This window comes from Botryllus schlosseri, chromosome 7 (genome assembly GCF_051294905.1).
Source record: "Botryllus schlosseri isolate E-star chromosome 7, Bs_hap1, whole genome shotgun sequence".
NCBI lineage: Eukaryota > Metazoa > Chordata > Ascidiacea > Stolidobranchia > Styelidae > Botryllus > Botryllus schlosseri.
The window spans coordinates 10,302,141-10,319,213 of NC_137242.1; the positions used below are offsets into that span (position 1 = coordinate 10,302,141).

General features: G+C 43.1%; 2 protein-coding genes across 2 annotated transcripts in view; both read right to left on the reverse strand.

The window, feature by feature from the left end:
* Positions 1–841: 841 nt before the first annotated feature.
* On the reverse strand, positions 842–1,874 carry LOC145442511 (glutathione S-transferase kappa 1-like). Its single transcript, XM_080320444.1, has 2 exons — positions 1,561–1,874; positions 842–1,387 (listed from the first exon to the last, which is right to left on the reverse strand). Exons 1-2 carry the CDS (start codon positions 1,752–1,754, stop codon positions 913–915), a joined length of 669 nt encoding a protein of 222 aa, XP_080176570.1. The 5' UTR covers positions 1,755–1,874; the 3' UTR covers positions 842–912.
* Positions 1,875–5,730: 3,856 nt separating this feature from the next.
* The window catches only part of LOC145442520 (uncharacterized), a 30,237-nt gene continuing 18,894 nt past the window's right edge, over positions 5,731–17,073 (reverse strand). Inside the window, exons 7-12 of the mRNA XM_080320459.1 lie at positions 16,915–16,981; positions 12,054–12,126; positions 10,799–10,937; positions 10,180–10,249; positions 7,331–7,450; positions 5,731–6,409 (exon numbers count right to left, since the gene is read on the reverse strand). Of these exons, the coding sequence (XP_080176585.1) occupies positions 7,340–7,450; positions 10,180–10,249; positions 10,799–10,937; positions 12,054–12,126; positions 16,915–16,981 (460 nt within the window). The 3' untranslated portion in view covers positions 5,731–6,409; positions 7,331–7,339. The remainder of the gene's footprint in view (positions 6,410–7,330; positions 7,451–10,179; positions 10,250–10,798; positions 10,938–12,053; positions 12,127–16,914; positions 16,982–17,073) is intronic.

Consider the following 17,073-nt stretch of genomic DNA (forward strand, 5'->3'; position numbering starts at 1 on the left):
CTTTTTTAAGATTATGTTTTGGCTATGTGTATAGAGAGGTTGCAATTTAACCACAGCTCGAGGGCTCCGTGGATACAGTAAAACAACTTCACTTGTGATTCAAAGGTAGCGACTGTTTCCAACAGCTATAGACTGTGCCCGACATGTTTCAGACCTGATATCTGCACTCGAGGTTGTAACCAAGTCAAACTCACTTTTATAGTTTTGACTCGAGTCAAGTCGAGTCATTTTCAATTCACCACCAAGTCCGAGTCAAAGTCATTATGTTGACTGCTCAGTTTCCAGATAAGTTCTTGTTAAACCCACTTTTTATAACTCTGTTTGGCGATATCGAATGTTTTGCATGTATATTATGCTAATTTTCTTCACTTTTAGCTGTTTCTGGTCGCATTTTCAAGTACCAGAACCATCAGACGAAATCTCAATAGTGTTCTTACTTTACTACAATGAAATGTCGGCCTTGGTCGTCTGAGTCATATGACTTGTTTGAGTCATGCGCAATGACTCGAGTCGAGTCATTTCCATATTTTGAGAAAATGACTCGAGTCATCAAAAAAGCGCAACTCCAGTCATTACAACCCTGTCTGCACTGCACCCTAGACACATTGCAAATGATTCGTAATCTAGGATGACTTTAATGCTACATGCGTGTTATTTTTTACTCATCTTAGACATCATAGCCTACTAAGTTGTTCACAGGGTGTAGCAGGAAGAGTGGCTACTGGCTACTTCATTCTAGTTAGTTTCATGCTTGTTCTCAATGGATAGAACTGCTCAATGATGTTTTTTTAACTTGACTATCACTTCCACTCCGTTTTATCAGTTCCAGCGAGCAGGCATCTTTAGGAAATTAAAATACATATAATTTATTAGAAGAAAGGCTTGATTAAGTGATAAATAAAATTCGCGATTTTATAGCTTTGCCTGAGGGTAAGGCAGACTTTCTCCAAGATAATGAGCCAATAAAAATATTCTATCGCTACCGAACATCATTTGTGGCTTTCCATTATGTTCCACCACAAACGAAGGCAATCCAAATACGCCATGATCGAGTGCCTCTGCTGTGGTCACTTTCAGTTCCTCTTTGATATCGTCATTTGCTGTCAGCTCGATGAATTTATCCGATAAATCATGTGGGATACCCGCAGAATTGCAGGCCGACTTGAGACTGCCGTCTTCGGTGATGCCTTCACTTTTGTACCAGATTCGTCGGAACAGTTGGCGCGATAGCTCTTCGAGATGGTCACTGGCATCTATTTTCGCAGCGGTAAGGAGTCTTTGTGCCTTCAGGGAGCCTTTGTTCATCATAATATCAAACACATCGGGTGGAAATTTGAATTCAATTCCATAGTAATCGGCTACCCGGTAGATATCCTTGCCCATGTACCTAGAAAGTACCAAATGTTAATGACATATACATGATCAGATAAACCAGGTTTTGAGGCTAATATTCTAAATTGATCACACAAAAAATGCCGTAACAAATACAAAGATCAATATGTTAGCCAATTATTAGCAGCACACAATATTTGATTAATTGAGAAAAATATAGCTTCTTACTTTGCACGAGCAGGAAGCATTCCAGGAGGCGAATTTCCTGTTTTTTGCATTATTCCCGAAATCAGAACTGGCTTCAGCTGTAAATCCATGGATGGCCAAAGCTTGTTACATTTTGTTAGAACTTCAAACGCGATATACGAATACGGAGACAGAACATCGTAGAACAGTTTTACCGATCGCCGTGTCACAGCCATCTTCTTCTCACTCCACACAGACTATTTCCTCCAAATTCTGCAAAAACTCGGCAATTTGCACAATGCAGTATGGGCGGGCATCCATAAAAGCGGAAAACGTACCCTAAAACGCGGAACTAACGGAAACATTGACAAATGCTGACTCCTAAATGGCGGAAACAGCGGAAAGGTTAACCGTGCGAGGTTGAGGCAAATTTGGCGGAAGATTGAACATCGATTACATGACGGACTTTGATACTGACAACATATGCTTGCCGAGGAATCTCAATACAGTAAGCGGAATACGGAGGACAGCGGTGGTAGCGGAAGATATTTTTAAACAGTGGAAACAGCAGAAAAGTTAACCATACGGGCCAATGATATGGATGGAAATGGCAACTCCAGTGAGCTCTGCGTTTCAGCATAGATAACTAGTTATAGATAACTAGAGCATGGAAAACTGTCTGACGAAACGAGAGAGTAGCTCAAGAGAAAAAGAGCGGACAGCATTGTTGCGTCCCAATGCCAATCTCCGTAAGAATGAAAAATTCGAGGCTGATTGTGGGGGTTCCAGGGCCGCGAGCGGAATAAAATTTATATTTTCGTAATCAGTGCAGCGTCAGCTTTCGATAGATACCCGTTTTACCAAATTTGATGCTCGGCAAGCCGGTCAAAAATGACCGTCAAATTGCCTGTAGCCAAATGGAAATTGTGACGTGATACAATTTCACCGAGCCGTGAGATTTGCTTGTGTCGACACCATATAGGACAGTGGTTCTCAACCGCCGGTCCGCGACGACATTCCTGCCGGTCCGCGAGGAATATTACAATTTTATACTTTAATTTCAAGATGCAATGTTGAAGGCTTGTCCTTTGATAAAATAAATAAAACATCTCATTTTAAACTGATTCAAAACTTCGTGAGGTAACATTAGGGCTAGAAACATGTTCGATTTGACTTAAAGTACTAGACGTTTCATTTGACGACATGCGAGCGACAAATACAGAACAGATACGAGCTCACTCATCGCTTAGCAGCGCAGTTTGATCATTGGTTTTCGACTCATTTATTTTGTGCAGGACCGTTACTGGGGCACCCCAAACCGCCCAATTGGAGAGGGGCCGAGCTTCAAAACGGTCCAAAATTATTTCGCAAATGAATATAAATCATAGCGTTTTATTTGAAACTTTTTCCAACATTTTTCAATTTCTTTTCGGGCTTTGCACGATTTAGTGTCCTTAAATGTCTTGCTGACTAGGTGCCCTTCTCCGAGAAATACGCATCATTTATAGGCATTTCGGCGTCAGCCATTTCCGCACCACGACGTATCCACACATAATGAAGTTTAGGTTAACATATGGGACTCCGAAATTTGGGCCTAAAATTCGACCGCGAGAAAAGCGCTTCAGTCGTGAATGATCGAAAATTGTCGTCATTGTCGCGATAAGCTACGTAATCTCTCTGCTTACGGTGACTAGGGTCTTGGGGCGAAGCCCCCGGATCTTTGGCTTATCGCCCTGTGGGTGGGGGCCCCAAGATCAACGTTTTTGGGGGTGGGCTGACGAAGTGCTTTTTCGGCCCGGATTTGCGGATGGCCGGTATAGCTGCTGTAATGTGTTTTCTTGCGGCACGCACTTCATCATCATCATTGGTTTATTAGCAATTTTATCAGTTCAATACACCACAAAAATGCGATACAATGAAAGAAAGGAAGATGTCGAAGCGACTAGGTTGTCTATGGAATCTGACACCCACCTTGGCCTTGGCCTTGACCACTTATTCGCAGTTGCCGGAGTAGCCTGCGTCTGGTGGCAGTGGGCAATGAGCAAGGTAGCACGACAAGGTGCTTGGTTCGACTCCGATACGCTTCTTCTCTTGATATTGTCGGTCGGTATTGAGTTGGCGTGGCCGTTTAAACCCACGGTCTTTGACGCGAAAGACTGTAAACGACTCTCAGCGGTAGCACGTTTATCTGGACAAGGCAATTTTACCTCGACTTGGCAGACTCACTACCATAAAATCACATGGATGCCATCATGAATATTATTAAATACGATCAAAACCCTCCAAATGTCACTCTCTAGCATCATATAATTGCCAAAAACGGTTGCATACTTCAGATTTTGGCTTCATTTCAATTTTGACAGTTCACCGGTCCGCCAGACATTTTTTGAAATTTTACCGGTCCGCGAGGCGAAAAAGGTTGAGAACCACTGATATAGGACACTATGGTGCAATCGTATGTGAGTCACATGGTAATCCCAGCACTACGAGCAAAGTATGTAGTTCCCTCGTAACAGATACCTGGCGTTATCTAGGGACGTTACGTTAAGGACCAGCGTTCTGCTACAATAGTCAGCGATGGGCAAGGAGAAAGTGTCCCACAATATCTGAAGGTGTTTGGGGTAAGATACCAGAGTAGATTGGAGCTTACACATGTTAGCTGACTATTGCTCCAGTATCAAACGAGACAACCCACAGAATTATGAGCTATTAGCGTAGGGCTAGGGTCAATTTGGACCCTGAAACTCGCATTTTATTTGTCATGCAGAAGCAATATCAGTTTAAAACTTTAAATCAACCAAATAAAGCAGTGCAAATGTTTGTTTGAAGTCCATTGATTTACTTTCGGCTGCATGTGGTTTTTGAAACGTTTTATACAATAAACACAAAATATTTAAAGTACTTTTGAGACAATGTGGTGGGTGCCTAACCCAAAAACTTGACGCGAGCATGCCCGTTAATCCTTTATGGGCAGGCCTGTTTATTTTTGGATTTCTCCAAAAATAGCTTAGTTTTGGATGTCTTCAAATTTTATTTTTGGAGTTTGGCACGGTGTCTAGTCATCCAAGTGGTCATCTTCTTAATTGACAACCAGCATGTGTCTACAAACGTGGGGCACATACTTTTCTTTTCCTGGATCAAGTCCTGTTGCCGTTGGATGTAACCATTCAGTCCCATCATCGTGTAGACGAAGTTATTGTTGTAGAGGTGGCGGTATTTGGCCTGCGTTACAAGGTCCCGCCGGCACCACACTCGCACGATTTCATACCATGCCGCCTCTTCAACCCTTGTCGTGTCGCCTCTGATCCTTCCGGTGAGTGGAAGTACTTATAGCGTTTCGGAGACCCCCTCCCGCTCACACATGCTGTTTTCGTGTATGTTTGTGAGTTTCCTGGTTGTTTCAACAGTATTTACACTGCTCTGACTCGTGCATTTCACTAAAAAACTTGAAAAAACATCATCCAAAAAAAGCTTATTTTTGGATGTTTTCAAATCTTATTTTTGGAGAATCTCTAAAAATAATACCCAATATCCAAAAATAAACAAGTCTGTTTATGGGTGATTGATATGAGCCATATAGTAATCGCGTGCACTGATTAGTGATTACCTTGTTTTACGAACTAGGGATTTGGAAATGTATCACGTAACAATTCAAAACACATACCGTATAATGCGACAATGGCAACGAAGGTTTGAACTGAACTATATGGAAAGTTATTTCTTGTGACTTTAATTAAATGCTACTCGTATTTTGCCACATTGCCTTTTTTTTAAATCTGTATTACGCATGCGAGGTACGTATAGGCAGCGAATTGGTGGCATATTAATGAACAGGCTCCAAACTTAAACGAATTTCCTGTTCAGTTGATACAGACTATGGTTTTAGTCATTAAAAAGCAAGTTTTATGTTTTGCATTCCATTCCAGGGTCGATAACTGAAAAATAGGCCAATAAAATGTCTTTTGTCTGATCGAATAGGCATGTTTAGTTTTAATCCGAAGTCTTTGATATCACGATAGAGTTTCACATGAGTTGAACTGGCTTGGACTCGTACTTGACCCGTTGGCGATCGACTAGGACCCGGACTCGACAGTGAAGCGAAGTGAAATGACTCGATTTGACTAGTCAAAACAATTGAAGTAAACTCGACTTATGACTCGGATCCTTTCGACTTGGTTACAACCCTAGGCTATAGGTGAATCGACTACGCACCAAGTTAAGTTTTCTTTATTATTATTTCATCACGACCGCTCAGCGCAAAAGCGCGAGACTAACGAAACAAAAGAAAATTCCCAATAAGCAAGAATTTGCCACGAGACCACAAACGATGGCACCACGATAGAGAAATGGCTTGTAGTACGAGGACATGGAGACACCAAAATAGGCAACGACTGAACAACTTCAAATAATATTAAAAAAGTATCATATTACAGAGGGTAACGAAAGAAAAATATTAAATATATTTCATCACAATAGCTCGGATACGAATATACAATCGCTGCACGACAACCACAACCAAGGAACTACGAGTGACACACTGACACAGCCACCACCAGCCGAACAGTCAAGTAAAAAACCGATTGGGCATGCAATTCATAAACTTTTACTTGCATGAAACAAGCTTCGCTTTCTCGATTCCCACAAAAAGAAAAATAGTACGGAAATAATATAACCGGACGAAGACCGCAACCGTACCAAGTAGTCGCATTCGAAAACAAATATTTCAGCGTTTAGTTCCAAAACTGAAAACACCTTAGCGTGAAACAGGCTGTCGAGACGAGAGGGAACAGTGCAGCATCGGTAACGGAAATGTCCGGTAAATATATGAATTCATCTGGGCTTTGAGGGAACCTTTACGGATATGAAACTAACTGCTCACGATCCCTCGAACCTAAACAAAAAACGGTGTGCAGTGCACAAAGGAAACGACACATATAGAACTTCGCAATCATTTGAAATTCAAACCCGCTATGAACACAGAGTAGGTACCGTAGGCTCCGATGAGATATTTTGCCGTAATAGGTTTTGTTACGTCACACTAAAGCCGTGACATCCCTTCCGGAAAAAATCTTGCCCGCACTAAAACCACCCGTGATGTAGTCTACGTGTTGTGTAGCCTATATGTTTCTGTCATGGCAGACTGATTGGACACTTCGGTTAACTCGAGCGCACTAGGACATAGACTAAATTTGGTCACAATAGATGACGATCAACAAGCGGACATTTTTCATGACGTCTCAGCACTGCCCTTCACAGAATGCGGTCTCGTAATACAGCATACGAAGTTAATTTCGTGAGTTTGAAGTAAAATATCGTGATGTTCATTTACGATAGAGTTGATTTGAAGTGCCGTTGGTCATTTTGAATTAGTCGGGAAGATGCATCTTGCAATGCGGTCACCTCTGATCAAATACTGTGTGCGACCCAACAACCAAATATCTATTTTGAAACTGCCTATACTTTAGTAATTTCAAGATCTCAATTTTCTAATTCTAATTCTAATTTAATTGTCTTGCAAATCTGCTTCTAATTCTGCACGAGTACCAACACCGATTACTTTTCACCAAATTGGTGATTTTCTGACAACGGGAATACCTGGATTCTTGGAACCACGAGCGAATAGCAAATATTCCATTATTCATCACAGGTAATTTACTCCTACTAGAGTAGCAACGCTGACTGTTGACCCAATGACCATACCTGATCATCATCCAACAACACAAGCGTCGATCCCACAGTCAAACTCGCTACACACGGGTCGTGACTGAGGTAAAGGTTAAGCCTACACTTCTACGGCAGTTATACTACCCACCTATAATGTTCATAACTCCGGAATAAGGCTGGCACGTGAGAAATCAATACGCATCGTCGAGCGGTCGTTCAATCGCGTCCCTTGTAAAGTAGTCATAGCGAAATTCGCAGTGGCCACGTCCTGCGGGAGAAGAAAGCTCAGTAAGACATCCACCTAAATTCTTAACATATCGCAACGAGGAACGAATTGCCGGCGCATACATATCCGGTGGTGGTCAGTAACGAAGTAGTTATCCTTTTTCTGGGTCATCAAGTACTTTATGCCGACTTGCACTACAACTTGTTTGAGCAGTTGCGTTCTGAATGTAACACTCCTACCGCATATACGTATCGGGCAAACGTCACAGTCACGAAAACAGCTCAGAAACCGTCAATTAACATGGGCGCGGCATCGAATACCGAAACGGCCCAGGTTACGAGACCGAGCCGTGTTTGCCGTGTAATAAAACCGAAATAAAATACGTTAAGAGCGTAGACACTAGACATATGTACGTTCCGTCCAACCGCTGTTTCCGCTATTTGCCGAACACGGTGCGCCATTGAAACGGCCGTGTTCTTACAAGTTTTAGCCTTTCTCGGCAAATATTTGCGCGATGTATCGCACAAAACCCGGAATTTGATTTGCGATACGAAAACTCATTTATTAACGGTTTTAAATCGCCCGTCAACCTAACCGCGCCGATGAATGTTACGTCACAACGCGCCGCGGAGATGTTTTCCGATTTCCCAATAGACGCGTTCCCTAGATCAGACGTGAGATAGCGGTCGGTTTTCACTCAATCAAGCATTGCCATGGACACGAAGAGCAGATATATAACAACCGACATCTGCCGTGGGGAAATAGCAACGCACTATGCATCTCGAAAATTCCTATCTATTTATATGCAATCAGATCATACGTGATCACTGATCAAGGTAGTCGAAGCCGAAGCAACGCTGTAAATTTCTACTCGATTACAAGTGAAATTGGAAAACGGAAGGCCCGTGGAAGCAGGCGCGTATCCAGAGCGCGAAAAAGGGGGGGTTTTGCGTTACGAAATTGACTATTATGACGTCATCATTACAATCACTGGTCTCCACGCCATGGCGAATATTTACGATATTGTATAGTTTAATAATAAAAAGAGATTTGCGGGAGATGTACGAGTACGATACAGACATTGCCTGAAAATCGCGTTTCTCTTACGGTATGATTGAAAGAAATTCGTAATTGCTCACATTTAGTCATGAGCCAGCAAACGCCGCCCGTCTCCAATCGCCAAGTTCCGGCCGGAGATGCGCGATTTTGTTGGTTTTTGACGATATTATGCGCACGGTCGGTAGTATCGCAGCGCACGAACAAGCGCGGAATAAGGCGGTAGCATAAACGAGGGCGATCGCAATCGCCACAGAGTGGTGTGAACAGTGCACGTCGTACACGAATGTGTGCTTTTCGATGGCTTTACTAGCCTTACGGCTGAGCGTGTAGTACGCGCGAAGGTAATTAGACCTTAATTGTAAGTACGCAAGTCAGTCAATTAATACAAAATACACACTGGGATAATAACTTGATCGACAGAGAAACTTGTCAGCCGATATAATTAGGTTAACTTTACTACTAGGCCTACTCAATTCTCCCGTTCAGCGACAACACAGGCCTGTATTTGGACGCAAGCAAGCCACCTAACAATCGGGAACGTGGATTGCTAGGCTTGTATTTTGAAATGTGAATGTCAATCGTAGACCATTTCTCGCCAATAATCGCGAAGACAATGTGGATTTGAGAATAGCATTGTCGTACTGGTGCCGCCGTGTCTGCGTCTCGTTGATCAATCAACACGCCGTGCAATTCTTAATCAGGATTTCAAGGCGAGGAGGCGCAGCGAATTCGCGAGCGATGTTGATTGCCGACAACTTCGTCTTTGCAATTATACGTATCGCGTCGGCCAATTAGTTTAGATTTTCCTAAAATGCGTCTATCGTTTTAGCAAGGCGAGAGAGAAATCGAGGGAAGAAAGTTGAGAACGTCAGCAACTACCGCTGAAATGCAGCTGCAACAAGCGCAGAATTCGTATGGAATTAGCGAAATATAATGACCTATTTTATCCTTTCGACTAATTCGGCGCATGATTCCAAGATTTGGTAGGGGTTTTAGTCCCCTTAAATAACATTAACACGCCATATTCGCCTTCTCATACGTAATAACGAATATGTTAAACTAATAAATTAGCAAATATTAGAGGCTATATTTTACATCAATTTTTAGGATTTTGAAAAGGGGGGGGGGTTCCTACCCCCTATTTATTTTATTCAGAGGTGTTCCAAGGAGTAGGCAGTGTCGCAGCTACCAAGCATGAATGGTAGTAGTATAGAACAGTCAAGCAATAGAACATAGCCACTCAAGTATGGCGAGTAGTCCGCGCTTTAAGTCAAACATTTAATCAATTCGAAGTAGAAGTGCATATCTTATAGTTATACGGTCATCAACTAGTGCGAACGTGAAATTCCTTGCAAAAACGAAATATGACGAGATTATGATTCGAAAATATGAAAGCCACCTTCATCCGACCGCCACACGCGCAGATACATAGGCCTAGGTTTCCCAAATACGACCAAAACAAGACTCGAACCCGAGAGCCAGGAGCGCCGCGAGAAACATCGCACCATTGTCCGCAGTCGGGCGGCAAACAATCCGATTCGGTAAGTCAACAACGGGGACCTTTCGACTCAATATTTGCCGACAGTTGTACCCGTCTTGTAGCTACGACAATCGCGGTCGCTGGCAATGCGCCGTGAAGCGCAACTTGCCCGGGCCCGTGGGCAAATACGTCCGGGATTTGATTAAAGCACGTAATGCGAACGCGAACTCACCGTGAATTCAACCATCGCGTACACGAGGCCGCCCCTGCTCAAAACTCGAACGCGCGAAAATCCGTGAAACCTGGAAATAGACAGCTGTTGAATAGGGTCCGAGCACCGCCGACATAAGCGCATGCGACACTTGAGCATGTGGGTTAAATTTAGGGTTAGGACTTTATAACCTGGCGAACGCTTACTGTAAACCGCAAGCATTTGGCGAATACCGAATTTTCGCACGAATCGAACAATAAAAAACATACCATATTACGTGTCTAATACATTAATATAGAAATCTGGTGCACAAAAGGAACTTTGCATCAACAACATTAGAACATGATTTACACACAAACCAAAAATAATATCAACATTAGTGAGTGCGATTTCTTCATATAGGGTATGCGTGCGTCTTGCCGCGAGAGAACCCAAGAGACTGACTCAGCAAAAACATGGGGTTTGTTTGAACCCTGCGTCAGGGTTGGATTTACGGTTTGGGTAACGATTAATTTCGGGGTTAAAAGTTTGTAGTTTGTACTCAAATGCTAAACTGACATTTTCAATTGTGTCGCATGCTCCAATGTCGCGCAACCGTCGAAAGCAATCCATCGCCATATCGTACCGGAAACGGTCTTACCTCGAAAAAATGTCCTTTAGATCGTTCTCCGTGGTGGTCGGCCCAAAATTACTGATCAACAATGTGTTGGAAAGAGCCGCGGCCGGTGCCGCCTGTCCTTGCGTGTTCGCTATTCCGTACACGTGAGTGCCGGCGGCAGCTGAGAAGCAACTTACGTTAGCGCTTTGGTCACGGCCTAAGTATAGCAACGTAGCTATGTATATCAGTGCAGAGATTAGTAACGAAAGTGAAGATTTTAGCCGGAGGAACAGCGCTTCATATACTCACGCCCGGCACTATCCAGAACCGAATGAAAACAGAATAGAGGTTGACTTCTCCTTCACTGAACATCACTGCAAGCACTTCGTGGTGTCGCAGTGAATTGCAATCAGAGGTGGTAGCTAACGAAGTGCTTCTACTTTTTCGAAGTACTTCAGTAGGTTTTACCTACTTGCGATACCTGGCTGTATGGTTACGTTTTCACATTATTTCCACTTGTACTGGAACAGTTTTCAGGACAAAGCTACGTAACACTTTACATTTTGGGATTTTCGATAGTAGAAAGCAGTTCTGGGTCAAGTTCACATCACTTCTACGACCGCGGGAAATAGTAGGCCTACCTGCATCACGGTGACCGAGTGTGTCTGGTAAAGCGTGCATCCCAAGACGACATCTACTTTCTTACACAACGTACTTCCCAGTAGTCTACACCTTATATTTTCTACTTCAACTTGGAATCAGATTTAGCATGTCCTGGAAATCACTACCTCTACTTGTAATAGAGTAGGAACTATACTTCCATTTGAGCAACTACATAGTGTATTCTGACCACCTCTGATCGTGAGTGGTTGCTAACACGAAAGGTAAGCAATCAGTATACAGATACATATGTGCATGGTTATCAGTGAATTCGGCACTTGGTGAATTTGGCATTAGAGAAGTGACATCTATTACTATTAGCATCAGTATTGTATAATTAAAATCGAAAATGAATTTTTCAATGCATATGATCGTGAATTGTGTTAATGTATGTATTAATGTATTCGGGTGAGGGGTTATAGTAGGTTAGATTAGGGTCCGCCAAGTGCTGAATTCACTGGTAACCATTTGCGCAGTAACGAAATCACGCATACACGGGCGAGATCGGACTTCCGACCGTCGGACCATCACAACGCAAATTACTGCGGCCATACAGAAACACGACATCAACAACATAACGCAAAAAACGGAATCGGCCTCGGTGACGAATTACCATCGGATTACGAGAGGTATATACCTGGAACGTGCGTGAAAATAGCCTGTGGTTGCTGAGGGTGCATTGGTGCAAGGTGGTGGAGTGTGGGTGTGACCTGAGCAAGAGAAAGAACAGCGAGTGGGTGATGGAAATAACACGCACGAACTATTTTCCTGTCACGTGGACGACAAACGGCGCGAACGACACCGACACAGTCTCACGGCCGACGATAGTATGCCTGCGTGATTCGATTGCGAATTGACTATCACTCATGACGTCACAGAACGTGAACGATTGGAAAGTACAAATAAGTATCTTTAAAGCAGCGGTTCTCAACCTTTTTTGACACGCGCCCCCCTTGGCGATGGTCAAAAAAATCGCGCCCACTGACCCCCTCACATTTATCATCATGTCAAAAAGAGCACATCATCTAATACAGGGGTGGGCAACCTTCTTGCTAATCATGGCCGCATTTCGATTACTTATGTAGCCTAAGGCCGCATTCCCGGGCATAGCCGCAATGAACGATCTGGACGCAAAATACCTATGGTAAACTGTCCATATCCATTCCCGGTGAACTCCGGACTATTCTACTTTTCACAACGGCCTATTCTGCGCACCGAAATCGCGAGTGGCAATATTATGAATAGTTGCTGGGAGTGCGTATTGTCGCGGGGGGCGCGAAAATTTTTCAGAGCCGTGAATGAATTGTTATTTCTTTAGGATTCCCATTCCTGCTCCAAGTAAGAAGGGCGCTACTGCATTGAAATCGAAAAATGAAGTCTTGTTGAATTGCGCGGAGCGCGAAGAAAATTTCAATATTAAATAAAATCTCTCGAAAATTCGGGAGTGAATTCGTAATTGCAATTTGTATGTCTACGGTCGCCAACACATACTAATTGAATTAGGCGTCGACGGCCGCATGCGGCCGTACGGGCTGCCCACCCCTGATCTAATAGCGTACATGTGGTATATCTTCCGCCAATTTTGAATCCGCATTCCAGTTGTTTAGTCTTTTACATTGCTGTCAAACTTCCCCAACCTTGTTTGAAAATAACAAAAAAACATTGAAACGGACATCAATTAATTTCAAGGTAGGTTGCACTGAGACTAATCCTGATGCTAGTAGTGACTACAGAGAGCACGGCGTCGTTCTGTCCTGCCATGCTAAATTTGATCAGTTTTGGAAATGAATTAAATTGTGTTGATTTATAGCCAAATTAAGGGCGAAACCGGGCAACCTATATTGCATCTAAGTATGTCTTAGGCAGTGTAGTTCGCCAGCTATCAACAACAGCCACCTAGCGCACAGAGATTTAGGCTACTGCCAAAGCTATTAAGTAATTACTGACTTGCACGTAGGAATTTCTCTAAATCTTCAAAGAATATCAGAAATTTGCTCAAATGAAGTTGAAGTCAGCCTATACTCCGTTGAGCGCGACTGCTGGAGTTTGAGTTTGGCAAGCTTTCTAGAATACGAATTAAGTTCAATCTTCAATAATCGTCGCTTCAGAATGGTTGTGAAATACATGTTTAGTCACAATTTATACAGACATTGACAAAAATTTCTCGCGCCCCCCTGAGAGCCTCCCGCGCCCCCCAGGTTGAGAACCCCTGCTTTAGAGTGACAACAAGGATAATAATAGGGACGGTGTGAACGTGAGGTTCACGTTCGCGTTCTGTGTGTGAACCTCTGAAATTTAGAGGTTCACGTTCACAAACGAACCTTGGTAGGTTCTGCACTGTGAACCTTTTCATGTATTTCAATTTTCACTTCATTATAACATCTTTGGTTTTGCATTTCAACTGCGGGCCACTTTATGCATGGCGCTGGCAGTATAAAAATCAAAACTAAAGGAGCATGCACCTTGACAATCTCAAAAATTGTACTGGCATTGTTACAAAAGTTTGTTCAATGCTCAGCTTTCCGTTTGTGAATATTTAGCGACTCTCTTCTGTGAGCTTGACCCGTAATAACACGACATCAAGAGCAAAATACACTACAGGTAGTCAGCGAATGATGCTTATTCAGACTATCAATCAAATTGATATCGTTATCTGGTGTAAAAATCTGGCCGGCGTACTGGGTCAATCTTGCATGGTTACATATGTTTATTGTATCATAAAACCAAATCCGTGCGATCGGGGTGTTGGCTACTGCTGTATAACTTGTTAGTGGGGTAACATCGGTAGCAAGGATATAAACCTGTTTTATACTCAGCTCAATATCAACGTAGCAATACTCAGACGCCGATTACATAGTACGGTCTGGCCTATCGTTAAGCCGAAAGCTTATATTCTCTTGCAAGTCGTCACGGAAATTGCTGGGAAAGCGACGGAAGATATTGATTTTATGGGATTATTATATCATTTGATTGCCCCAGTTGATACATTTGGCTGCGTTGAAAACGTCAATATGTACTTCAGCATTGCGGCATTTTGATTGTGTGACCCGAGTCGTCGCTAGGTATCGTGTACACATTAATATAGGCTATAACTTCACTGAAATGTAGGATTGGAATTAGCAATATGACGTCACGTGACGTCATGAGGTTCACGTTCGCGTTCACACAGAACCTTTCGAAAAGGTTCGCGTTCACACGAACCTGAACCTTTCAGAGGTTCACACCATCCCTAGATAATAATGCCAGTTTTACGTAGCGGAAAAATGACTGGTATTTTTCGACCATGCCTCTTTCAGTGTACGTATGACAATGCTGTGTATGTGTAATTGTGTATTGACGACGATTTTATAGATATGTTCCGTAGCTTTGTTCTACGGGTTCTGAATGCTGTGATATGACCAATAGTGGTTTCAAGGCTTTCACGTCGGGAAGGAAGTATCGAAACTTTCATTTCAGTTGTTAAGTATTGATTGGAAGTGGTGCGGAAGTATAGTGTCAGAAGAATATTTTTAGTTTATAACATGTTCCTCTTGGCGTGAAACCGTATATTGTCGTCTCGGGCCGACTAGCCGTTAAAATTGATACTCAATCAGGATTCAAATATACTCGAATCACCGTGACCTGCCCTACTGACAAGGACACAGAGGTGGGTGAATATAAGCATTGGTAGGATATCATATAAGGATATCAATATAAGCATAGGATATCGGCGTTAGTCGATTCATCTAACAATTATAGAGCTACTACATGTCTCAGCAACACAGATAAGACCTCGAGCAAATGAGGCACTCGTATACAAAACACCTGGCGACACATCCATAGCGCGAGGTATCAAGTTATGTATTTCTACTGCGCGTCAATTACGCCAACGTATTCATCAGTCCAGCAATGTTCCGATGTATTCAGCGAGATCGACGGAACAAACTTTACAGATTACGGTACACGAAGTCGTGAAGTAATCATTCACGGAGTACATCGCACTCGACACAGATACAAGCCGCGCCGTAATCCGTTACAAGATGTTTCCGGAGAGTGACAACCGGCCCGATGAGATATCGCTGCTGCACATACTCCAGGAATGTAGTCACGTAGGGAGCCAGCGACATATCTCCTATCACAATCTTCCTAATATCTTCAACGGGAGTTTTACAAGTGACGTTTTCGACTCATCACGGATAAGCAGAACCGTCTTATCTGCGCGACTGTATGACTTGTGAAGTCGTGCTGCCGAAGTGGCAAATAGCGCCTACGTCCCTAAATGGGTGTCCGGTCAATACCGATGAAACCATTACCGAGAATAACATTACCGAGAATAGACATTACCGAGAATGGACACCAAAGAGAATGGACATTACCGAGAATGGACACCACCGAGAATGGACATTACCAAGAATGCAATATATGAAATGCAGGCATGTTATGCACATGCACAGGTCGTGTGAGTGCATCACGGCGTTGCCACATTCGGTATCGATGCTCAGGTATACATCTCTCGACAACGTCAGTCCCAGTAAGCTATATTCTTGACATTGGCCATTCTCGGTAATGACCATTCTCGGAAATGTCTATTCTCGATAATGTCCACATTCTCGGTAATGTCCATTCTCGGTAATGGTTTTCTCGGTATTGGTATAGAACCCCCTAAATGATGCGATTGACATGGTGACGTCATATACATTTGTACAGTTGTTTGGACAAAACTACTTTTTAGACTTCGGATTTTGTGAAGCATGATGTAGCTGTGGGTTATGTTTCCATCGCGTTCGCGAGTGAAATTGCCATAAAGACTGCTGGGTGAACAAAGAGAAACTGAGTATATATCTTCGAAAATTGCATCAATCTGTGGTCCCGTAAGAGACTTTCTTTTGGTTGTGAAGATGTACTTGCAATTGCGATAGTGACGCTATTTCTGCATCTACTCGGAGTACTTTTGATGAGTCTTTGAAATCGCTACTTTGACTTTTAATCTAGTAGCAATTTAAGGAGTTACTTCTTCTCGAGTACTGACGATGGCTATTTTTAACCAGCTCTGGTGCCCCAATATTTTCAACCTCGCTACGCCCCACATAAATCAATAATAATCGCAGGCGCCATGAAGTTTCACCCTCACGAAGGACTGTGACATCAACGTACAAATCGAAGTACAATTCGCCATAGTGACCATACGATGACAGCAGTTCTAAACAGATACACATTACAAAAACAGATACATTAAAACCTAAACGCCTCACGGGATTATCCCAAAAGCAGCAGTTATGCAACACCGTTACAGCACTGTGAATATATCAGCATTCACCCTACGCGTGATAATAATTGAAAACTGTGCGGAAATTAGTAGCCTCAGACCCTTAACTTTACTTCTAAGAGGCAGCGTTTGGTGCATCTCACGCCTATAGACAGATCAGCAAAATCAATCGCTAAAGGAGTGCGCGGTCTGTGATATAATTTGCTTGTGCTGCAGGACGTATAGAAAACGCCATTAAATCGAGCGTTTTTACCTGTATCGGCGCGTGGAGATGTGTAGGTTGGGCGTGAGCTTGCATCAAGTCTTGGTAAGATGTAAAGCTGGAAATGAAAGGGGACAGTCTCACAATCGCAGAACGCGGAAAGGACACGAAAATACCAGTGACGTGCGGCCACAGGGTGGGCGACAAGTG

Coding starts and splice junctions, on each gene's coding strand:
- LOC145442511 (XM_080320444.1), bottom strand. CDS start 1,754: ATGGCTGTGACACGGCGATCGGTAAAACTGTTCTACGATGTTCTGTCT. Junction 1,388..1,560: donor ATGCTTCCTGCTCGTGCAAA/GTAAGAAGCTAT, acceptor GGTACTTTCTAG/GTACATGGGCAAGGATATCT.